Source organism: Pleurodeles waltl, chromosome 7 (genome assembly GCF_031143425.1).
Source record: "Pleurodeles waltl isolate 20211129_DDA chromosome 7, aPleWal1.hap1.20221129, whole genome shotgun sequence".
Classification (NCBI taxonomy): Eukaryota; Metazoa; Chordata; class Amphibia; order Caudata; family Salamandridae; genus Pleurodeles; species Pleurodeles waltl.
Genome location: NC_090446.1, coordinates 1153257159 through 1153282426, shown reverse-complemented (window position 1 = coordinate 1153282426; position 25268 = coordinate 1153257159). Strand labels below are relative to the sequence as shown.

General features: G+C 44.1%; 1 protein-coding gene across 2 annotated transcripts in view; it reads right to left on the bottom strand.

Moving 5' to 3' along the window:
• METTL23 (methyltransferase 23, arginine) overlaps positions 1–25268 on the bottom strand; it is a 218361-nt gene that overhangs the window by 52251 nt on the left and 140842 nt on the right. For both annotated transcript variants that reach the window (XM_069200242.1, XM_069200241.1), the window contains exon 2: positions 24563–24667. In XM_069200242.1, coding sequence (XP_069056343.1) covers positions 24563–24667 — 105 coding nt within the window. The remainder of the gene's footprint in view (positions 1–24562; positions 24668–25268) is intronic.

Sequence of the window (25268 nt, the reverse complement as noted above, 5' to 3'; positions counted from 1 at the left end):
CACCGTCATGCAGTGCTTATGACCTCACATATTATTCAACTCATGGCATGTTAGATGTGTGTGTGCTATAAATATTACCATGCAAGATATAAAATGTAAAGGGAAAGTATAGCTTGGTAGTACAACTTGATGTAAAAGTAATTGTTATGTAATTATCAAAATGCAATCCACAGCATTGAAACAACCTATGATATAACAACTGAAATTCCTTGAGAAGAACTGCTTGCTACTTGTCAGTGTGGTGAGTCTTAATATTATAATCTTGCTTCAGAAGATAGTTATCTTTACTTTGAGACAGTTAATCTTGTGATCACCTAATACATATAAACTAAATATTTAACAGTCCCATAATGTAAATGTAATTTTTTAATTCATTCAGGCAAATATTGTATCACAGACTAACTGCAGAATGCTCTTGGTTTCTTTATGAGGTATTAACCACTACTTCCAATGCACAACACCCACATAGTGACGTGCTATTTATTAATGAAACAGATGCCTCTACCTACATGAATGGAGTCATTCTTTCTAAAAGGGATTTGGATACAGGGGTGGTTCATCCAGTAGCATAATTCTCTAGAACTGTAACAGCAGTAGAGATGAATTACACTATCTCCGATGAAGAACTGTTGGCCATAAAAGATCTTTTGGACCATTACAGACATTATTTGGACAGGGCTCAGATTATGAATGTTATTCGGGCGGACCATACATATTTAGGCTATTTAAAGTCTATGAATAGTGAGAATCTTAGACATGCAAGATGATTACTGATCGTTACCAGATTCAATTACAAAATCACCAATAGACCTGGTAACAGACATGGAAAGGCAGACGCTCTGTCATGACAGGCAAAAGAGCACACCCAGACCATAAGTCCTCCCTCTATTTGGTGCTCAAAGAAAGAGAGGCTAGGAGAGGGTAAGCATGTATATTTTGTTTTTGCAGTCCCTAAAAAGTGATATATGTATTTGACTATGTCCACCAACACACCCCACTGAAAAGACTTCATAATATCAGAATCCCTGAAAATGTTTAAAATGGATTGCTTCTTTTCTCACAGACAAAGTGTGGTCTTCCTACCCTCTTTTGTTCCAGGGGGGTCCATTATTCAGCATCCCTCTAATCCCTTACCAAATCTAATCAAATCTTATAACCTTACCTGTTAGATCTATGCAGATGACACCCAAATCATTTTTAAAATAGATAGGCCTGAAGACTTTTACAGTTCAAAAATTGATGACTGCCTTCGAGCCATAAACACATGGATGATGAAGAACCAGCTAAAGCTCAACACCACAAAGATTATGACATACGGAAAATGGCAAAACTACCAGCCTAACACCATATGGCCCAAGGAACTTGGAGCCACTCCGAAAACATCAAGAGAAGTAAGTAGCCTAGGAGTAACCATTGATTCTGACTTATTACTGATAGCTCATGCTGACAATATCACAAAGAATGCCTTCCATACAATGAAAACACTATGTTACATCTTTCCATATTTTGCATATCAACATAAACTGTAAATTACCTTCACGCTTGTGTTCTCAAAGCTTGACTGTGCCAACAGCCTACACCCTGGCTCACCAGCATTCATTTTACCCAAACTCAACGTATCCAAAATGCTGCTGCAAGGCGTCTTCTTCACGTTCACCCAAGAGAACACATGACCCTAATCCTGCACTCACTCCAATGGCAGCCAACAGCTAGAAGAGCAATGTTCAAGGCACTCTACATTGTTCACAAAGCCTCCCAAGGAAAAGTACTGCTATAGCTACAAGTTGAATTCCAGCAATATAGCCAGAACAGATACAATGCGTTTCAGGCTTGCACCATTTATATTCGTAAACCTTACCCTATAAAGTCAGTTGGAGGCACTGCTTTTTTTCAGTACATGCTGCCAAGTACAGGAACTCAAAACCAGTCAGCATTAGAAGCACCCAGGAACATATACACTTCCAAATGTTGAAAACTTGGATATTTCCTAGATAAAAGCACCACCTGCAGACAGTTAAAAGAGCCCAGAAAACAGTCACACCCTCAAGCACAATCCTCAGCTTACAGCCCAGGAGCTGCAAACAACTCAATAAGCAAACTGCTTTCACTATGCAGGTAAGCAAAAACCTATGGGCTGCCATGAAATTATATAGTTATGTACTTCCACATATAACTGTTATGGCCACAATAATGCTAAAACCATAATACGCAGCAGTCAGCAACAAATTGTAACTTATACCTATGACATTCAAGTAATACATATTTGCTTTGAGGGTTGTGCATCAACAGCATGGTACAGCCAAAAAAAAAAAAACATCACTAAATGAACAGGCATGGAAAAACTGAAGAGGTCTGTCACACATTACTGGTCAGTTTTAGAGGACTTTAATATAGTCCATTTACTGCAGCTTCCAAATAGCTATAAAATCTGACTGCTTCATTACATCTCACAAGGACACTCGAATAGGGGATGATAATAAAAATACCCAGCCCTACAGATCTCTCCACTTCTCTCGCCCTTCAACAATGCCAGCTCAGGACCACAAATGTACACAAACTCTCAAACAACCCTGTGCAGTAACCATCTAAGTGTAGTATATCATATGGGACCTGCAGTGTTAGTCAAATCTAACAGCATACTGTAAACCATAAAACTATGTGTCTATCTCTTACAATTCATCATCCACCACACTGCTACGTGCTGCATCCCATAACACGATAACTGCACCTCGCTGGTAATCATTCACAACATGGATACACTTTCCACATAGGATCAAAACAAAAACAACATCCTTCCAACCACACACCCTACATGGTGTAGCATGCTACTCTTGTAGGCAAGTGCGTCAACGCCACACAAAGAGGTTGTAAGCACTATATAAATGCTCAATACAATACAATACAAAGTGCCAGGATGGAATGCTGAAGACCTTACACAGAGGAAACTGAAAAAATACCTTTTTATGGAACAGTAAGTAAAATTGTTGTCCAAGAACCAACACTAAGGAAATGAGTACGCAGATGGGGATGTGAAACTTTGGTAGCAGGTCATTCTAGGGTTTGCAATACACAAGAATTAGTAAATCGTCAATTTTGGTGGCCTGAAATGAGAAGAGAGCATTCAAAATTGTTCAATAAAGTGTAAAGATCCCCAAAGAAATGTTATTGCAACTCTTGTCTACACCTCAGCAGCCTTGGTCAATGATGTCAATGCTTTTTGTAACTGATCTGCAAACTTCACAAGGAAAGGCTGTGTTACCAGTAGTCCTAGATTACCTCACTATATGTATTCATTTAATTCCCTTAGAAAAGATCTCAACTTCTCCTACATAGGCCTGTGTGTTCCTAGATTTTTTAAGGCCTTGGTAAAACAGCTTGGGGCAATATATTTTTTATCCACTAGCTCCCATCCTCAGATGGATGTGCAAGAGACTAACTCAGATATTCAAGCAGCATTTGAGGTGTTTTGATGAGTCACTCTGAACAGTGGCTGCAGTCGATTTCAATTATGGAATGTTCTTACAGCAACAACCTTCACACATCCCTGTGGTACTCCACCTTCTTTTGTTCCTCCAGGTTCAATCCTCACATTTGGACACCTACTTATCCTCTTCCTCAGTTCCCTCTTTACGATCACTGCTGAAAGATATACGCAACATTCAAGGTTCCACTTCAGTAGATTTAAAATTATGGTGGCCAAGTCAAAGACATTTACAGTTAGGAGGTGTAGTACTGGACCAGTGCTTAAAGTGAGAGAAAATGTCTGATTATCAACAGACTATTTGTTCATTTTGGAGTCTCAGTACAAGTTTGGTAAAAGATATATGGGCCCCTTTTCCACCATTAAGACTGGTAGGACAATACATACTACAGCTAAAATTGCCTTTTTACTGGAGGATCTTCCCTTTGCTTCATGTGTGGAGGGTCAAGAATGCCAACCTAGGACAGAGGAAAGGGTGAGGAGGTTGTTTGGGGTGGTGGTGGTTTATGGTGTTCTAGGAGCGGGTTTTGTGAGGTCTTTAGGAAAAATCATCCCACAAAAGAGTTAGGGAACATCATAAGTGGAGAAGGTGGACAAATGAAATGAAACCTACAGTCATGGAAGACAGAGACTTCCTGGGTTGGATCGAAACTATGCTGCCCCAGCCACTACAGGGTCGGTACTTGACTTCTAGGTCAGATGAGGCAAAGGTCCATAAATCATCCGGCCCAAAGACTATTGTCTGGTAAATTCGTTGTTTCAACTCCTTCGCTTTTTGTAGGAGTTCACACTCGTACTTTCATCAGTGACCTTTGTTATTTTCCTTCTTGTCAGTTCCCTCCGGCTCCCTGTGTTTTCCTTCCTAGATTTCCTGAACCCTTCTAACTTAAAGACTTTCTTGATCTTTTACTTTGGACCCAATTTCTGTGTTCAGCACAACATGGATTGCCTGAGGGGGTTACGGTGCACCCCGTGCTACACAGAATAAGCTTCTCAGTGTTATCTGTAAATCTCTCGTACTTGTGAAAACCCTTGTTTGTCTCTTTGTATTAACTGGATTCTGTCTTTCTGTCTCGACCAATGTTTTGCTTCATGCATCGTTACTGTAACACAGGCCATCCCATAACTTTAGAGTCCAGTCCAAGTCTCCCAAAACATATCCAGCTGAAACAAGTGTCTCTCTCTTTCTTGCTCATATACACCCTTTTCCCTTTACAATAGGTTCTCGCCACTGTACATATAAACAAGAAGTGGGTTAACCTACAGAGGGGAGTGTTCCAAGGGTCGTGACTTGAAGGAAGGGGAAGTTGTTAGGAAGCAGACAATAATCACACTTTGTCAGTTGTTGCAAATATAGTTTGGTAGTTTGTTATTACATCTGTGTAGTAGTTCCTAAACAGAAGCCTAGTTTGTTACTTGCACAGAGAATTTCATGTTACATGGGAAGTCTGTCTGTTTGGTAAAGTATGATTCTAGGGTTAGGAGTCTGCTGGGCCTTCAGAATGTCTGAAGAGGCCCGGTATCCTAAACAGCTCAGACTGAAATCTTTCTTGGTGAAGACCATTTTGGGCTCAATTAAGGTGGCTCTGAAAGGACCTCTAAGTCTTTATTTTGTAATCCTGTCCTGAAATGTTGCAGTGAGTCTTTCCTTGGTGTATTGAGTCCAGTTTGAATCTCCGTAATTGTCAAAAAGGTGTTTCAAGGGACTTCCATAATTGTGTAATAGGGACCCTGCCTGCAAGAATCACCAGGCAGCCTAGATTGGATTCTTAAGTGTATTCTCCTGCATCCTCTGTATCATCACATAACAATAGAGGATCATGTGGTAGAGACAAACTTGTTTTACCAGACATCCGCTGGAGTATATCAATCCAAAATTCCTCTACCCTCAGGCAGAACCACTGCAAAAACAACAAATGTTTCAATTAATTTTAAGCACTTTCAATCACTCTGGCCACACTCCATTGGTTTTGTCCACCATGTCATCTCGGCATGGACTAAGCCATATGCAATAAATCAGTCTTGACCTGCTCTATCAGAAACAGTCTAACCCCAACTTGCAGGCCCTCCTTGTGCATGGACACAAGCAATCCAAGACCGGTTTTGACCTTCGGGCAGGATCACCACGTGTTCCAGCATGCCTCTGAGGACCCATCCCTTCCACTATGTGTCTGAAATCCCATGCCTAGCCTCTGAGCGTAATGGGGTCATAAACCACCTTATGGACATTTTATATGCATTTTCTCTATGTTTTGTGTATACAGGAGTCCTATCTGCCACAGGCCAGATGATAAACCATATATCTTCAGAGATGGAAAGCCCAAATTCTTCTTCCCTTTGTATTTTTGTGATTCCAAGAGACTTAGCAAGAGAACATCTTTGTACAGTGAACAGACTCCCCTCTTAGTTCTTCCAGAGCAAAATAGTTTGTCTATTCAAGCGAGATCCTTGAAACGTCCCTACCCGTTCTTAGATAGTCTTGTCCATTGTCGTAATTGTATCCATTGGAAGTTATCTCCAGGAGTAAGGTGGAAAACAATCTATGCATGTCTCTTAATTCGCCTCCATTGAACAGGTTTTCGAACATTAAGGGGGTATCCTGTTTCTATGTTTGAAATTTGAAAGCTCATGTCCATGAGGCCCCAGAAAAAAGTCTGGATTAAATGTTGTTGGGCCACAGGGGATGGATGCAATATAAGGCCGTTAGGTTAAGTAAACAATGTAGCATGGTGGGCATGTTATAAATGGAGTTGCCTATATCTTTCCTATATCTCTGGGCAGACATAGCACGAGATGTGTGACTATTCTTGCACTAAGAGTCCGGAAGGTTTGCGCTCAATCTAAGGCTACCGTTAAACTGCTTGAGTCAAGTTTTCTATGTGGGGAATTACCAAAACCTCCAACATCTGTGGGTTGGTATAAGTTCATCTGTTGACCAAAAGTTCTCAGAGCATGCCTCGCCTCACCGTGGACACGGCAAGCTTATATAAAGCCCATCAACTACGGGTAGGTTCAGGGATTAGATATTTACAATTAAGATTATAGCTATTGTTACAGTTCACTTTAACTTTTTAGAAAATTAGTTTTAATTTAATGTAATTACTAACATTAATTTCACTACAGGCAATGTATTTACATATTTAAACAACATTTACACTGATAAATACTTTGATAATGTTGACATTCTTCTTTTTTAATATAGTTATGTTTTTCTTTTACTTGTTCAATATTATAAGGATAGTTTTTGTTAAGCTGTTATTTTGAGAAAAGTATTAAGTTAATTTAATTTGTTTTGTACAATACGTGTTAAGGATAGGTTCAGAGCTAGGATTAATATTAGGATTGAAGCAAGTTTAGAATTGGGAATAAGGTAAGAATAATGATCAAGTGATGGGGTCATAGTAAAGAGCATTTACAAGTTACAGATAAAGGGGGGAAGTGATAATATTGAAGTAATGGCCACCTTCAGTGTTAATGATAGGGGGTCAAAGTGACAGTGGCTAGTAGAAAGGGGAGAACACAATTGTTGGTAACCAAGAGGTTCATGAAGATCCCAAGAAGATGTACAAACTGGCACAGCTGATGGGTTATTTGAAAGGTCAAATGACTGACACGCCCACTGTTATACAACCTGCAGATGCAACAATAAAAGAATGTCACTCTCAACAGGATTTGGGTGGCAGGTTGTAACAGGTCCATAGTGCAATATAGCTGCCACAGTGAAGAAAACTAATGTTGCTGCATTTTCATCCCCACATGGAAGCTAAAGTACACAGATAAATGCTGAGTCTCGAATGTGTCTGATTCAGACCAGGCTCATCCTCAATCAATTTATACAATCTTCACAATTTTAAGTACAGCGGATCCACCCTGTGTGCATCTATGACGTAATACAGACTTAGAATGACAAGGTTCTGATGTCTTTCCTAAAAAAATTCCAATTAAACTGGGGCCTTGAACAGGAGCAGATAGAGAATTCCAAAGCTTGCTGGTTAGAATTTAAAATAAAACTTCACTTCCCTTGGCTTTCAACCCTCATGGCTTGTCTACAAGTAGTCAATGTTCTGAGCGTAATGATTCTGTTTGGAGTATACAGTTTAGGTATTCGGTTCAAGTACATATATTCCTCAGTAGGACAGAAATTGGGCCTTAAAATGTATCTAGGCCTCAACCAGGAACCAATGTCAACGCCGTGTCATCATTATGCTTCCACACCCTCCGACTCCTGCAAAAGATTTTCAAGTGGATATCCTCTGACACGAGGAAGACAGTCACCCACGCACTTGACACTAGCAACTGGACTACAGCAACGCACTCTATGCCGGCATCACCAAGAAACTATCTTGACTATAAAGAATCCAGAATTCAGCAGCCAGACTCATCCTGGACATCCCCTGAAACAGCCACATCTCTTCTCACATCAGAGACCTACACTGGCTTCCAGTCAACAAATTAATCACATACAAACTCCTGATCCACGCCTACAAGGCACTGCACAACATAGGACCGGCATACCTCAACCACTGCTTCGCCTTCTACGTACCCAACAGACATCTCCGTTCTTCCCAGCTTGCCCTCGCAGCCATTCCCAAGAATAGGAAAAGTACAGCAGGAGGAAGATTCTTCTCCTACCTAGCAGCCTGGACATGGAACACGCTACAGCTCAAGCTCAGGCAGACCGCATCACTGAAGCAGTTCAGGAAGGACCTCAAGACCTGGCTCTTCGACTGAGCAGCACACCCACAAACAGCGCCTTGAGACCCTACGGACGATTAGTCACTCTTGACAAATCACTGATTCATTGATTGAATGTAGCATTTTTTAAAGCAGGTCTGTGTTCCTTCTTGAAAATGTTAACCACCACTCTGTTTCAAAACACAAGTAATACAGAAAGCCACAGGAAACCAACCTATGGAGAAGAGCTACATACAAGGAAAGTTAACACGGAGAAAGAACTACAATGAAAGGTAACACCATTGTTTCATTATTACATTCTATTAGTTCTCTGTTCCTTTCACAGCACATGGTGTGAACCAGGTAACAGCCTTACATGTGTGTGCAAGTGGTATGTCTAGGCACACTAACAAAATGTTCTTTTTTTTTTTGTTGGCATAGCATACCTGAACACATTTGACTAGCCATCTTGTAAGGCCCGACCTGGAGACTGGATTTACAAAAAGTTGCTTTGTCTTGCAAATGGATTTGGTATGGTAAATATAAAACATTAGAGTTTGTTTTGACATCTAGTTGTAAGCAGTGCACTTTCTGCTATTGTGTGAGGTTGTGGGAAAAAAAATAGACAAGTAAGTGGTTTGACTGATGGGCAAGGGGGAGGCAATCTTTGACATTAAACGTGGATCTGTCCTTAGGATGGCACAGTTCAAGGAAGTAATTGCTACTTGGAAAGCTATCTTACATGAAACACATTGCATCTGCCACGTATGTTATTGCATAAAAAGAAGGCCCATTAGTGTTGTGAGAACGACATAAAGTCCCCGTGTATAGGCTAATGGTGTCTTTAGGTAAATAACTCTTTTAAAACCCTCCGTGTATGATTTGACCACTGGTATTTTAAATAAAGATATATGCTGTCTATTTTATATGCAAGCTGCTAAATGCAGCCAAACAGATGTGTATGCTATTTTGTAAATGCTAAAGACAGCAGATAATACCCCAAATCGATGTTCGCAGCAGTTTTGTAAGTCTATATAAGCAATAATGGAAAATGTTTTCTTCTGGCAGCATTGCTAGCTTGAGTGATTAGTTTTTGAGCCTCATGCAGAACCAGCATGCATTCTCCTGTAAGTGGCAGATATTCAAACTCTTACACCACAGGGACCGAATTGCAAGGTTCATTTCTTTGAGATTTGGATGCCCAAATCAACTGTTATGCGGAATTAGGTCTTCTCTCGTGGGTAACTTTTCAAATGGTGTCTCAAATGGGTGGGTAGACATTTTCTGTCCCACTGAATACAATAGTGCGTTGCTCCTTTCGAAGCAATAAGGAGTATCTCAACTAACTCTCTACTTAATGGATTATAGTCAAGGGAGGTATAAGAAAGATGGGAAAGATCTAGGACCATTTCATCAAGGGTGCATTGTGCATGGAATGTGGGCATCGGGAGCAACGATCTCAGCATTTTGAGTTTTTTGTGGTAGCAAACTGACTGACTGTGGACGCCCCCCATTGGTGAAAGTACTGCTGAAGCTCGTGGGGATTTATCTCCCACTCGAGTACTTGTTCATGCGTCCTGATTACCAAGTCCACAAAAGTGTGATCCATCGCTGGCAGATGCTCTGCCAACAGCAGGATTTGGAGATAAACGTCATAGTGCCATAGGGATTGTGCTAATGCTGACAGATGAGGTGAGCGAATGCCTCCTTGCTTCTTGATGGCATATTGTCTGTTTTCATTGGTACTTTATTGTTGCGAATTACCATGTAAAATGCTGTAAGTGCTAAGCAGACCGTAGTCAATCCTACAAAATTGACGTTTACTTTCTGTTGCATCTGGGTATCCTGAACAGTCAGGTTGTCTAGATGTGCTCCAACTGTACGAGTAAGAAAGCTGTAGTAATGGTCACCTGGGATTGAGGGTCAACAAATTATCTGCTCAGTAACAAGTTCCATTTGAGACTGTACTGAACTCTGTGCTATCAACACAGGAATCTTCCATCGACCCATGGATTGTGGCCACTGCCTGGACAGATACTCCTATAGTGGATGCATATATAGCCAAGCATGCTGCACTATTGCATGCATATAATTTCCAACAATTGCCTTATCATTCTCACTAATAGGGATCATGATGTCTGAAAAAGAGAGAGCAATCTCTGAAATGCCTTCATCCTCTTCTGTATACCATAGGCTATAATGTTACTGTGATCAATTACACATTTGAAAAGGGTTTTATCTCCCACGGCAGAGATGTGATGTTTTGGTATTGACTGCAAAACCTAACCTGTTAAGAAGTAACACAATCATCTGAGTGTGTGCTAAATATTGATGATGGCCGCTGCTCTTTACCAGCCAAAGAGATATGGAAAGGCAAGAATGGCAATGTTCAACGTAAGCATGGGATAACTGAGAAGCGGCCCTGCGCTCTCACCCACAGTAGTCAGTTTATCCCCCTGACTAAATATTCCATTATACCACAGAATCGTGGGGAGAAAAAACTCAATACTAGAAACATTTACACAAAAACAAAATAAATACACCACAAATATTAAATCATTGAAAAATAATTATTATATTATTCAATTAATGCAAATTCATCGTATCAAAAAGACAAGACAAACCACTATGTCTATCATCTATCTGATCATGAGAATTGTTTTCCATATAACATTTTCAGCACTGAAATGCACCAATAATATTAATTACATGTACATCATAATTGCACATTTAATGTTCATAGCATGTACATCGTATATTGACCCGTTTTGTGTGGAGGAAGAGGTTCTCTAGCACCCTCCATGAGTAGTGCTTGTAATTCTTCTTGCAGCAGATGTTCTTGACTATTTGGTTGAAGGTAAGGTGGTATGCTGGTAAGAGACGTGGTGAGAAACTGCAAGCAGTATCCCTACTGGACAGTTGACATAACCCATAGGTTCATGGTTATTTCCCACCACTGTGGAAGGAATAAAGTGATCTTTCCCTCGACTGTTGTGTGATCGTGAAGTGGAGGTGAACTGTTCGACAAGTCATTGCTTGGAAGAAGTGGTGCCCTTTTCTTGGCTGTCTCTATCCTTTCCTTTGCCGTTACCCCTAAAGCTGCCTCAGGTGTAGATTTTTTTAGACTGTCCTGCCTGAAATGCTTTAAGTCAGAACGCTGTGGTATTGCTGCAGGTTTAGCACCTCCTCTTGCCTTTGCCTCTGAAAAACATTTTTACCAGGTTACTTTTGGAGTGCCCCATGAATTTAGTTGCATCCTTTTCCTTTTTTTCCACTCATTGTGTCCAATAGTGTTCCAACCAAATGTTCAACATCAAAAGGGGCATTGATAATGTGCTGCTAGACTTCAGGAGTCAGGCGTATTTCCTCAGAACGCTCTGGTATTCATTTATGTAGAGGCTGTGTCTGCTGCATCAAATGTACAGCAGATGTCCACATTAAATATGATTTTTCTCTCCTGAACCAACTCTATGCCACATTTGCAATATGCTGGGGGTAGGTGTTTGGCCAACTGCTCCACCTCCTTCCAATGGAACCTGTCATACCTTCAGAACAGGCCTACAGAGATGGTTATGTGCGTCTTCATTGCTGTTCCTACCACAACCTGCCGGCCACCTTGATTCACTGTCTGGAGGCAGTGCATCACTGGTATCCTCAATGGCATGCAGCTTCACCTTGTGGTGATTTACTGCCCTTCAAATAATTGTGTTATGCCTTTTGGTGTCATCGGCTTGAGAAGCATTCATTGGATAGGGTTCGAAGTCAGTATCAATGTGTGGGTCCACACCGTAATACTGCCATGTATCTTATCTCCTGGGATAAACTCATGTTACTGGTTTTGTGGGTCAAACTCAATATCCTGATCTGACTCAGTGTGTGCTGAGTGCTGCAGTGGAGGTAAAAGATGTCCTGACTATGGTGGTTGAGGAACAGGGCATGTTGGTGGGTAAGGAACAGAGCTTCTGCCTGAATTTCGTTGGTAAAGAGAACATGTGCAACTCCTCAGAGAAAGCCTCTTAAGACATGTTGAGACAGTCTCTTGCTGTGGAGAGCAAGCTAGAATCTTCCCAGGTCGAGGATGTATCTAAAGCACACGCTGCCAGATATCAAGCTCTTCTGGTAGCCCACTGATGGGGTTTTGTCGCTCAATGTCGAGGCTGGTGTTGAAACTGCCCTCAGATGAGACCATGGGGTTTCTGTGCTGATAGCCCAAGGATTCTTCCGGTTTAGAGTTTAGCAGTCCATTCCGAACATGCATGGGAACAGTAGATGGCTAGAGGGAACTGTTGAGGATGTCCTGGCTTTGTTTTGGGACTCAAAGTTTGGGTCTCTCAAGACTGGTGCTTGCCCTGGTTTTGAGACCTTTTAGAGGTCAGATCCTGGAAAGATGATCCTTGAAGGATGTATTAAGTATTAGGGTCTTCGATGCAGTCTATGGGGTCTTTGTTGCAGTCTACTTCCTGGGGACAGGTTTTTCAGGAACCCCTAAAGTCTGTTCTCCAGTATTGGATCTTTCATAGATTCACATGCTTGAATCATCCCCATTGTCGAGGTGGGAGCCTCACGGTAACTTTAAATACACAAAGCAGTAAGTTTTAAAACCAGTAGGCCTCAGTATGCCCCATAGGATATGTTATAGCCTATCCACCTTGTTTTGTGAAAAGACCCAAACTTCAGTGCCAACCAATCAGGCTTCAGCACCCTCCCAAACACTCCCAAAAGAGGCTGATTTCCCTCAGATTTTCTACCGCACATCATGTGAAGGGAGTCTCCCTGAGCTCTGCTCAGTTTACCTTTTTCTGACAGAATTATTTTTCTCTCAGGAACCCAGCTTTCCAGCTTTATCATGTCTCAAAAGACAAAAAAGGGTCTGTTCAGAGACTGTGGCAGTTGTGGGAAGAAGAGACTACATGTTGATGACCCCCACAAAAAGTGCATCTACTGCCTCCATCCAGACCACAAGGTGAGAGACTGCAAGATCTGTCGCACCTTCAGTCAAAAAACCCTCAAAGACCGTGAGGGTAGGCTTCTCTTGTGGCTGCAGAAACAGAAAGCCATGGAGCATCCTTCCTCAGACGAAAGCGAAGCGTCATCTCATGCTTCTCACTCCCAAAAAAGAACAGGTGAGAGAGGAAGATTGCCCGATGAGCCACTGAGGAAGATGGCCAAAAAGATGAAGCAGGTCTCTACTGAGGCAAAAAAGAGTATTTCCCATTCAGAGACCCACACAAGTTTGCCAAAAAAGGTTCATTCAGAGCCTACTTCGCCTCTACACAGGAAGAGTACCGCGAAAAGGGCATCCCTGTCTGTCACCGCAGAAAGATCCGGTAAAGTTCTCTTCAGAAAAAAAGCACCCTTCGACTACCACCCCGTACACGACGGTGACATCAACGACAGTGTCGTCGTCGTTTACAACGGCTGTCTCGCCGATGATCATGATGTTGTCACCATTATCGGCGACGACGATAATTATAGCTAAGATATTTAAAAAAGCTTCATCGACGAACATGTCGTCGACGGCGGAGGCATCGTGGGTCCACCAATCGACTAAGGCACTTCCGTCGACGAAGCACCTGTCAATGAGGTTTAAGAAGGGCATACCGGCGATGCCGACAGGGGAACCGTGGACGAAAGTACCGTCGACGAAGGAGCCGTCGACGAAGGAACCGTCGACGAAGAAACCGTTGATGAAGGAACCGCCAACGAAGGAACCGTCGATGAAGGAACCGTCGACGAGGGAACCGTCGACGATCATATCGTCGACAGCAGTGACTATGTATAAACCATCGACCCTCCTGGGTACTTCACCGGACCAATCGTCAACAATGATGGCTTACTCTCAAGAGGATTCAACAAGATTCTTGCCTCTTTCACTCATCACCATCTTCTGATATTCTTCCAATCCATACCTCCCCGAGCAAAGTATTGCCATATCCCCCACAACATCTCTTGGATGATGATGATGATGCATACTCCCAAGATGAGGGAATGTTTGGTGCAGGTAGTAGCCCGTCTCAGCTGCATGTAAAATGCCAGGACTTTGATGAGGAAGATGAAGGGCAGTACCAGCCCAACTATGCTTCAACGTCATACCCCCCAACAGAACAACAATTAGCCCTCTCCATGCCAAGCACATTGGTGGCAGACCTTCAATGTATGCTCAACGACTACTACAGAAGATTTCCACCATCAACACCTACCACACCACCCAGGCCTGAAACCCACCAGACGCCTCGTCAAACCCCGAGGACCAGTCTCCCGGAGACGCCGCACACTGGCATACCATTGAGTAGCCAAACGCAAGAAGGTCATCCCTCGTCGGATGATGAGAGGGAAGAGGGTGAGTTAAGAGATTCAGTGACCAGTGAATGGGATGATTACCTCGTCCCCACACCATCTCCACCTCCAGCAGGTCCAGTGGATTCGCCTCCAGAGGACATAGGAGGTTTTCATAATTTGATCGAGAGAGCGGCAAAGCAATTTGGCCTTTCTATTATTTCTCATGAAACAGAGTGCTTCCTTTACGTTTTCAAGGAGCCATCAAAAAGATTGGTAAAGGCGATACCAATAGTAGACTTCTTATGGCAGGAAGGGTTGAAGGCGATGAAGAATCCAGCGACAGTGCCTTCACAAATGCCAAGGCTAGAAAATAAATATAAGGCCCGGATGATTCTCCGGCCTGTTTAGTGTCGCAACGGAAACCGGATTCGGTGATATCGCAGGCAGCGCAACGACGTTCTAGAAACCCTTCCACACCTATAGCATCTCCCCCAGACAAAGAAGGGAGGAGATTGGATAATAGCGGAAAGAAATTCTCCTCGGTAGCGGCGATCACAGTCAAGGCAGCTAATTCCCTGGCCATCCTAGGGAGATATGATCGCCAGATGTGGGCAGACATGTCTGCTTTCTTGGATCTCTTGCCGGAGGATGTCAAGGTGGAAGCTAAGAAGGTGTTGCAGGAAGGGGAACGGATTGCGGCAGAGATTATAGATAGCGCAATAGACATTTCTTTAACTGGTTTCAGACAATTGGCTGGGGCAGCAGTCTTACGTAGGCAAGGATGGCTAAAAGCTACATCCTCTCGACCGGAGGTCCAGAGCCGGGTTCTCGACATGCCTTTTGATGGTGAAAGCCTGTTTGGAAAGCATGTCGACGACATGTTACAAGCCATCAAAACGGATACGGATACGGCTAAATCATTAGGTACCCTACGGTATAAAAAGCAACCTTTTCGTGGAGCAAGGGGAAGAGGTGGTTACTCCTTTCGAGGGGGCTACCATCAGTACAGACCCCAGTATCAGTCTTCCTCCACAGGATCCTGACAACAGTACCACCAGCAACAGCAGTATTACCGGTTGCCACCGTCCGCGGCCTATAAACATCCAGCGAGAGGAAGAGTGGCTGCCTGAGGAAGGGATACGGGCAGGAAACAATGACCTACCAGCATTCTTCCCCTCACCAATCTCTAGGGTTGGAGGTCGCATCACTTCTTATTTCCTTCAATGGGCAGCAATAACATCAGACAAGTGGGTGCTCGATATAGTGGCCAGAGGCCATACTCTGGAATTCACACAGACACCACCAGCTGTTCCCCCATCAGGCCCTCCGCCCCCGAGGGTGAACCAACTCCTCAAGGAAGTACAAGTGATGCTGGGCAAAGGAGCAATATAATTGGTCCCTTTTTCTCAGAGGAACAGGGGATTCTATTCCCGCTTCTTTCTCGTAAAGAAACCCTCTGGGGACTGGCGCCCCATTCTGGACTTAAGAGCACTAAACAAGTTCCTAAAGAAGCAATCGTTCAGGATGGTGACACTACAGGATGTCTTGCGCCTTTTAAATACTGGAGATCTGATGGCATCCCTAGACCTCCAGGATGCTTACTTTCATATTCCAATACACCGCAACCACCGCAAATTCCTCAGGTTCAAAGTAGCTGGTATGCACCTCCAATTTCGAGTTCTTCCATTCGGTTTGGAATCGGCCCCCAGAATTTTCACGAAAATGTTGGCTCCTGTAGCAGCACATCTCCGCCAGTCGGGCATGCAGGTTTTTCCCTACCTAGACGACTGGCTCATAAAGGCACCTTCAAAGCCTCAGGTGGTACGTCATATTTCGGTTTGCCTCCAATTGTTAAACAGCCTAGGGTTTGTCGTCAATTATCAAAAATCTCAGCTTCATCCCACACAGGTATTAAATTTCTTAGGAGCAATACTAGACACGGTCCACAGCAAGGCATATCCGTCTCACGAAAGGAAGCAAAAACTAACCTCCTTGGCACGCAAAGTCTCTACCAAAAAGTTTGTTTCAGTCCGCACCTACAAATCCTTGCGAGGGATGATCTCATCATGCATTCCGCTAGTCCCAGATTGCAGGCTCCATATGCGACCCCTGCCAGAACAATTGGATGTACAGTGGACTCAGGTGCACGGTTCGTTCGAAGACAGAATTCGCATAACACCTATAATGCAAACCACCATGAAGTGGTGGGCAACGCTGACCAATTTGTCCAACGGACTCACATTCCTTCATCAAGTACCCAGTTACATAGTAACAACTGATGCTTCTTTCGAGGGATGGGGTGCACACTGCCAAGATTTGCAAATCAGCGGATCCTGGAATGCAAAAGAGGTTCGGCTCCACATAAATCACCTGGAGCTCAAAGCGATAGGCCTAGCTCTCAAAGCTTTTTTACCAAAACTTCAAAACTCAAGCGTCTTAATCAGAATGGACAATACAACCAGCATGTTTTATCTAAACAAGCAGGGGGGCACACGATCTCTACAACTCTCGCAACTGGCTCAGGATATCTGGAAATGGGCCATCAAGCACAACATTTTGCTCTAAGCAGAGCATGTGCCAGGACAGACCAAAGTTCTGGCAGACACCCTGAGCAGGACAGTGATACCATACCACGAGTGGAAGCTAGACCAGGAACTTCTCGATCGACTCTTCCTTTTATGGGGCAAACCAAATCTCGACCTGTTTGCCACATTCGAGAACAAGAAATGCCAGTATTATGCAAGTTGGCTTCCCCAGAAAGGATCTTGGGGGAATGCGTTTTCGATGAGATGGTCAGGGGTCTACGCCTACGCTTTTCCTCCGATCCCACTCATAATGAGAGTCATCAACAAAATGAAGACGGAGGGGTGTGGCCTTCTGTTGATAGCTCCCAGGTGGCCCAGACAGGTCTGGTACACGGAGCTCCTAATGCTCTCCGAACAGCCACATTTGCAACTCAAACAGAGGCCAACCCTCTTGACAATGCACCAGGGACAAGTCAGGCATCCAGATCCGTCATCTCTTAACTTGTCGGCTTGGCTCCTGAATTCAATGAGTATGTAAATCTGAACATTTCCTCAGAGTGCAGAGAAATCTTAGCCAAAGCTAGAGCTGACACTACCAATAAAACGTACAAACTTAAATGGAAACGTTTTTGTATATGGTATGCAGCGGAAGGTATACATCCTATTTCTTCTCCTCCAGAGCAAATACTACCATATCTGTTGCTTTTATCAAAGTCAGGCCTTTCATACTCCACCATTCGAGTGCATCTGGCAGCAATCTCGCGATACCGTAGATCAAAAGACATGGTCTCATTATACTCCACCAGGATTGTGAAACAATTCATGAAGGGCCTGTTCCGTGTTTTCCCACCAGTCCGGAAATCTCCGCCGCTATGGTCCCTGAATATTGTCTTAATGCAACTCATGAAAGCTCCTTTTGAGCCGATCCACAGACCCGATCTCAAATTCATCTCATGGAAGACCGCATTACTACTAGCTCTTACTTCAGCCAAAAGAGTCAGCGACATTCAGGCCTTCACTACTAAAGAGCCTTTCCTCCAATTTACAAATTCCGGTGTAATCCTGAGAACAAATCCTAAGTATATCCCAAAAGGTACTTCAACTTTTCACTTGAATGAACCAGTCATCTTAAAAACCTTTTTTCCAAATCCGCAGACAGTAGCAGAAAAGACATTACAATCCCTGGATATAAAAAGGTGTCTAAAAGTTTACCTACAGAAAACACAAGTCATACGTCAGTCTGACCATTTATTTGTTGCATTTGGTGGAACAAAAAATGGGCCACGCAGTGTCCAAACAGACTATAGCCAGGTGGATTGGCCTGGCAATCCAATTCTGTCATGCTAAGGCTAGTAAACCGCTCCACAGCAAGGTGAGAGCCCATTCTACAAGATCGGTAGCCACTTCGGTTGCACTCTTCGCTGGGGTGCCACTGCATAGCATCTGCAGAGCGGCCACATGGTCCAGCCAGCATACGTTTAAAAAACACTATTGTCTCGAAGAAACAAGTAACATTGATGCAGCGGTGGGGCAGGCAGTGCTGAGGCATCTATTTCGTTAAGGTGAGCCTCTTACAACATCCCACCACCACACTCAAGGTATGTTAGATATGGTTCTTCAGTTTCTTTAACATCTAATTTTATATTACAGTGCTGATTACTCTAATATTTTGCTTCATACTAGTCGTAATACCAACGCTTCTTGATATTGTGTAAAAATGTTGTAGACTTCAAAATAACAGCGGTACATTTTGTAGCAAAATATTCAGACATACAGTTTTCTCGTATTACTGTTATATTTATTAATGTTGTTGATATCAGTTGGAGAATTACGATAAAACAACATGCAGATTAATTCACTAATTCTCCAACATTACTGCTCGTTACTCTGATTCAAGCATGTGAATCTATGAAAGATTCAATACTGGGGAAGAAAATTAGTTACTTACCTGTAACTGCAGTTCTCCAGTATTGGTATCTTTCATAGATTCACATGCAAATCACCCTCCACCCCTCAGAGGCTCCCCTAATATACAGATACTGAACTTCACACTTGTACTAGAAAATCGGAGGGAAATCAGCCTCTGTTGGGAGTGTTTGGGAGGGTGCTGAAGCCTGATTGGTTGGCACTGAAGTTTGGGTCTTTTCACAAAACAAGGTGGATAGGCTATAACATATCCTATGGGGCCTACTGGTTTTAAAACTTACTGCTTTGTGTATTTAAAGTTACCGTGAGGCTCCCACCTCGACGACGGGGATGATTTAAGCATGTGAATCTATGAAAGATACCAATACTGGAGAACTGCAGTTACAGGTAAGTAACTCATTTTCTTCCTCTTCATAATCAGAGTCCTCTGAATATAGGGTTTGTGGATTCCAAAGTGGTTGGTCCCTGCAGTAACAGACAGGCTTTCCCTTTCTGAATAGGATCCCTCGATGTGTTCAGGTCCTACAACCACTGAAGGCCCTCTATGGCCGGACACAGAATTTTGTAATGCTTGTACCACCATTATTTTCTCTATGTGTATTTTTGTTTTTGAAGGCCTGACAGGCTGAGTAGCTTGATTCCTTGTGGTCTTTAGACAATCAACTATTGCAAACCAAGATAGAACTGGCAGTAACAGATGGCGTTTCCTGGGAGGCTGGAAGGGTGGGGGGGCGCATTTCTTACTGGGGGGGAGGGGTGGAGGCGTTTGCAGTGCAGCCGTTTTAAAAGCACTGCAGAGTTCCTTGTATATCCAACAGATTTCAGGCATTCGAAATTCTGGTAATTAATTCACCTGCTGGAGAGAGATCTGAGTTTCCCAATTTGGACAGCTGTTGTTTGTAACTCAACAGACTCAGAGGTCCAACATTAGGTCTGAACCCCGATCTTGGGAAAAAAATACAATCTGAGGTGGAGTCTCTCTCTTAGTGCATTGAGAGTTTTGGGAGAGGTTACGGGTTATCACAAAATCGAAACGTATACTTCTAAGAAAAATAAGCAGCAACAGACAGGACAGGCATGTGCAAAGCATGTGGGCTAAAAGTGCACATGGTGCAAACATAGGTTATCAAACTCAAACCACGATAAGAGGCACCCTTGCTTACAGACCCCTGGCACCCCGACCAGCCTTTTTGCGACACCATTTTCAATCTCATCACCCCTTAGCCATAGACTCCCATCACTATATTGTACTTGGCAATCTCAATTTCCACCTCGAAGATGCCAACAATGCAGTCACAGCTCCTAAAAGGGGTGGGGCGGGTGCAGTGCGACATGGAGGGGAAGGGGGGACAGAGGGAGGTGGGAGCGAGGGGAGGATAAATCCATTCATTTATTTAAAAAAATAAGTACAAACCTTACCTTAACTCGCAGCGTGCTGCTCCTCTGTCTCTGCTGCCTTCTGCTGCAGGCACAGACTCACAGCCTGCTCTGTGCCAATCCTGACGCTGCTCGTCAGGATTGGCTGGGAGTGCCCAGCCAGAGCGTTACCAAGAAGACTGGAAACCTGTGCAGGCTCTCTTGCTGGGCTGAAGAGAGCCCACTGCGCATGTGTGTTTGGCCAGCCCAAGACATAGTTTATCATCCTTTTGTTCTTAAAGGTTTGCAGGAGAGGGGATAGGGGGAGGAAGAGACGCTCCTCTGTCCATATGGAGGAGCCGCCCCTGCAACCACACCAACTCCACCATCCTCCTGGAGAACCTTAATAACATTGGCCTTACCCAACTGGTCACCGAACCCATGCACAAAGCTGGACACACACTCAACGCCATTTTCACCTTCAACGACAGAATCAAATTCACCGACATCACAGAACTAACCTGGATCGACCACACCATTGTCCACTTCAGAATCTCTGATGCCCAATACACCATCGCCAAGCACCCCAGTGCTGCCCACCGCAGCTGGGACAATGTAACCGAGACCCAGTAGACACAGGCCCTCAGCACCACACAACCCAAAACCTCAGCTGCCCCTTGACCAGGCCATCCAAAACATCTCCGCCTTGATCACCAACTGCACAGACAGAGACGCCCCTCTCAAACCAGTTGAAGCTAACAAAACCTAAAAACAAGCCAGCTGGTACACCCCAGAGCTCAGAACCACCAAGCATAACTGCTACTCACTCAATAAGCGTTGTCGCATCACTAAGGACCCCTCCGACAGAGCCAGTCACAAAGCAGCCCTCAGCTACTAACACCTGCTCTTTAACGGAAGCCAAGAAACCACCCATCACTGCCCGCATTGACAACACGGCCAACCACACTAAGGAACTCTTTAAAAGAGTCAATTAATTCTCCAACCCTACTGCCGCAGAGAACACCATCCGCCCCTCCCAAGAACTCTGCCACACCCTCTCCGGCTACTTCCACAGCAAGATTGCCACCATGTACAACAACTTCGACCCCCAACCCACCACTCTCAACCTTGACAACCTCAACCAACTAGCGAACGCCAACTGAATGATCACCACCTGGTCGCCGCTCACTACCCAGATCACTACAGCATTGTGTTGTCCATCCACTCCGGGGCACCCACCGACCCCTGCCCCCATACTACCTCTTTAACCTCAGAACAAACCCACTGAGCGTGGAACTCACCAGCATCTTCAAGACCTCCATCTCCACAGCAACCTTCCCAGACAGATGGAAACACGCAGAGGTCAGACCCCTTCTAAAGAAACCCTCCGCTGACCCCAACGACCTCAGAAATTACTGATCGATCTCACTGCTCCCCTACCCAGCCAAAGTAATTGAAAAAGCAATGAACCATCAGCTCAACGAAAAATTGGAACATTACCACCTACTTACAGCCTCACAATCAGGATACTGGGTCAACCACATCTCTGAGACTGTGCTCATTGCTGCCACAGACAACATCAGGGCTCTTCTCAACCGTGGAGAAATGGTGGCCCTGATCGTCCTCACACTCTTGGCTGCATTCCACACTGTCTCCCACCACACCCTCATCGTCTGACTCTACAAAACTGGAATACAGCAAAACACTCTCAAGTGGATTGCCTCTTTCAAGACAGGATGCAACAAAGAGTATCTGACTGCCTCTCTTCACCTCTGCACCCAAGAACATCATATGCAGTGTACCTCAAGGATCATCCTTCAGCCCCACCCTGTTCAACATCTACATGTCCTCCTTCGCAGACCTCCTTCGATCCCCAAGACATAATATAATCTCCTACACAGGCGGCACTAAATGAATCCTCTTGCTCATCGAGGACCCCCCCAAAGCCAAAACGAACTTCTGCATCACCATGACCAACATAGCCAAATGGATGAGAGACAGCTGCCTCAAACTTAACTCCAACAAACAGAAATACTGATCTTCAGAAAGAACACCTCCACTTGGGACCAGAGCTGGTGGCCAGCAGAACTCAAACCAACACCCACACCTACAGACAATGCACGCAACCTTTGCATCTTCCTCGAATACCAACTCACCATGAAATGAAAAGTCAACACAGTCGCCTCCTCCTGCTTCCACTCCCTTCACAAGCTCCACAGAATCTTAGAATGGATTCCAGTCAACACCAGAAAAACCATCACACAGGTCCTCGTCACTAGCCGCCTTGAATATGGCAACACTCTATGCAGGCATCTCCTTCCAGCTCCTCAAAAGACACCACGTTATATAGAATGCTGCAGCCAGACTCATTCTGGACCTCCTGAAACCGACACACATTACTCTCCACCTCAGAAACTTCCACTGGCTCCCCATCCACAAGAGATGCCAGTTCAAGATCCTGACTCACGCATACAAAGCCCTACACGATCAAGGACCGTTCTAAATCAACCATCAAATGAACTTCCATCAGCCTGCAAGAGACCTGCGCTCTGCCTCACTCGCCCTCGCACACACCTCCCTCATCTGTTGCAGCCGCATCGGGGTCCGCTCCTTCTCCTACATTGCTGCTGAGACCAAGAATGACCTCCACCTCCGAATAGCACCCTCTGTGATGGACTTCAGAAAGAAACTCAAGACCTGGCTTTTCAACAGAGACACAGTGCCCTTAGCGCCCAAATACACCTTGGGGTGAAAGTGCTGCACTATACAAATGCTGATTGACTGATTGAGTATAGTGTATTCATTTATTTACCTATATCCTGCAGTGTAGTCAGCCACTTGTAATATTCTAATGACTCAGGCTACTTCTTATTCACATCCATCGGATATACCAAAGCTTCCTTGTACTCCAATGCTCTGCAGGCCCACGAGGTGACTTTTCAGTGACCTCGTCTTGATGTTCCCTCAAAGATCACAGGAATGTGCGATAGCAATTTACAAATAAAGACACGCACAAAAAAATAGGTCAGCTCCTGCAAAAAGCTTGCAGGCTTTTGCATATGCCTTGAAACCAGAGTACTGCCACACAAGCTAGCAGAGGAAAGGAGAAAAAGGAAACAAGCATTTGCAATGCAACAGGTCTTGCATTTCTCTGAGTTAGAGCTCTTAGCAGTTGTAAACTCCCAACCGGACTTTTCTTGCCATATTAAATGGAAAAAAAGAGCACGATTGCGCTGCTACAGTTCACTCATAGTGAAACCTATCGGCAAAAGTGCAATTATCCACGTAGCCGGCAAAAGTGCAATTAACTATGTAACAGGGTCGATGTCATGCAAAGCGCTCGACTTCTGCCAAGCGAGATTGTGCTGCGAAAAAAGATTAAAAGTAGTCCACAAACCGGACGGAAAACAGCGAGCCTCGTATGTTTTCAGTACTTGGTCGCTGTGCTCCAGGAGGGCTAACCTCCGGAAAAGGCATGACGTATACATGCCTTCCACTAATGAAAGCAAGCAGATTTTAAAAGGCAAGCCCACAAACCAATGAAAGACACTGACGTGACATGGACGGGGCACCAAGCCCTTTTCTAACTACTAAAGCGTCTTGCAAGCGCATGCTAGCGCAGGCTCGCCCCTAAAAATTGCTAGAAACTGAGTGAGCATGTATAATAAGTGCCTGGGGTAAGGAATCCTGCTGAGTCCACACCAGTCAGCAGAATAAACTGATTGTTAGGGGCTCCCTATACCTACTCCCATATATATGATACTGGCAGTGCAAATCATTGTATATAATAGATTCCTCCACTAGTTGCAGAGTTCGCACACAAGATGGGAACAGGCTTACATCTGCAGACAAGGAGTAACTGAGTCAAAATAAAGGCAGCTTTTCCATTGGCTTGTTATCGGAATAGAGGAAGGCAGTCCTGCTTTATCTGCAGCGTAGCACCATGACGGGAAGATATTGTTTTTTCTGAGCTGCATCCTAGCCAGTACATTCTCGAGGACAGGCTGATTGTCTGCAAGATGTTATATACCTGACAGTCGTTGATGTTAATCAAGGATGGGTAGGTTAGAGGGTGTTCCCGTTGCATAACGTGACACTCAGTAACTCTATATTATCATTATATTAAAGATTGGACAACAGTGGCCAGGAGGTCAATTTTAAATCCCAGAGACTCAATCAATGTGTGAACGAGTTGCTTATGTTTTTAAGTGACTTTGGCATGACTCATGAATAAATTAGCACACAAAGTGGAGTGAATGTAGGTTTGCATACATTTCTAAATCAGTACTTAATAACTGAAAATAAGCAGATTGGCCCTTACCTCCAGAATTCTCTTGTCAGCAAGGATTTCTCTGTGGAACCACACGTACTGGGCAAGCACGACAGCAGAGGGCCACACGTGCATGCCATACTGGGAATCCATGACCTGGAAAGACAAATGCACTCTATTCAATAGATAACACAAGTAAACATAGTCTTTGTGTGTTCTGGAAATTCAAATAATTTTCCAAGATAGCATTATCTGTAAATACTTGTGAATTATTGCGAATAGCTACGCATTATTCCCACTGTGCCCCTTTTGGAGGAGGGGTCCCAAGGATTTACTGGTAACCTACACAGCATTGTGCAGCCAGGCGACAACCACCCAGCCTTGGCCCTTCTCCCACCTTTTTAAATGGTGGCTGTACTCAGGAACCCAAACCGCCCTTGTGGGGCGTCAGTGGGCCACATGCACACAAAACCAGAGCTGTGGCAGTACATGTTCGTGTGTGTGTGTGTAGTTTGGGCACACTTACACACAAACAGGGAATGTACATTCATTTCAGTAACCTGGCTGTCTGTCGACTCAAACAAAAGAATCCCAATGCGTTATATTTACCTGCAAGAACTGATTATTGAACTGCTGAGCTGGGTCATTAACTAGAACACCAGTCTCCTGGTTATCTACTTGGCAAGAGCCGACTTTAAATTTCCAGAGCTGGTTTGCTTTCTCCTATCTTGATTGGGCATTTAATTCCGTAGTTTCC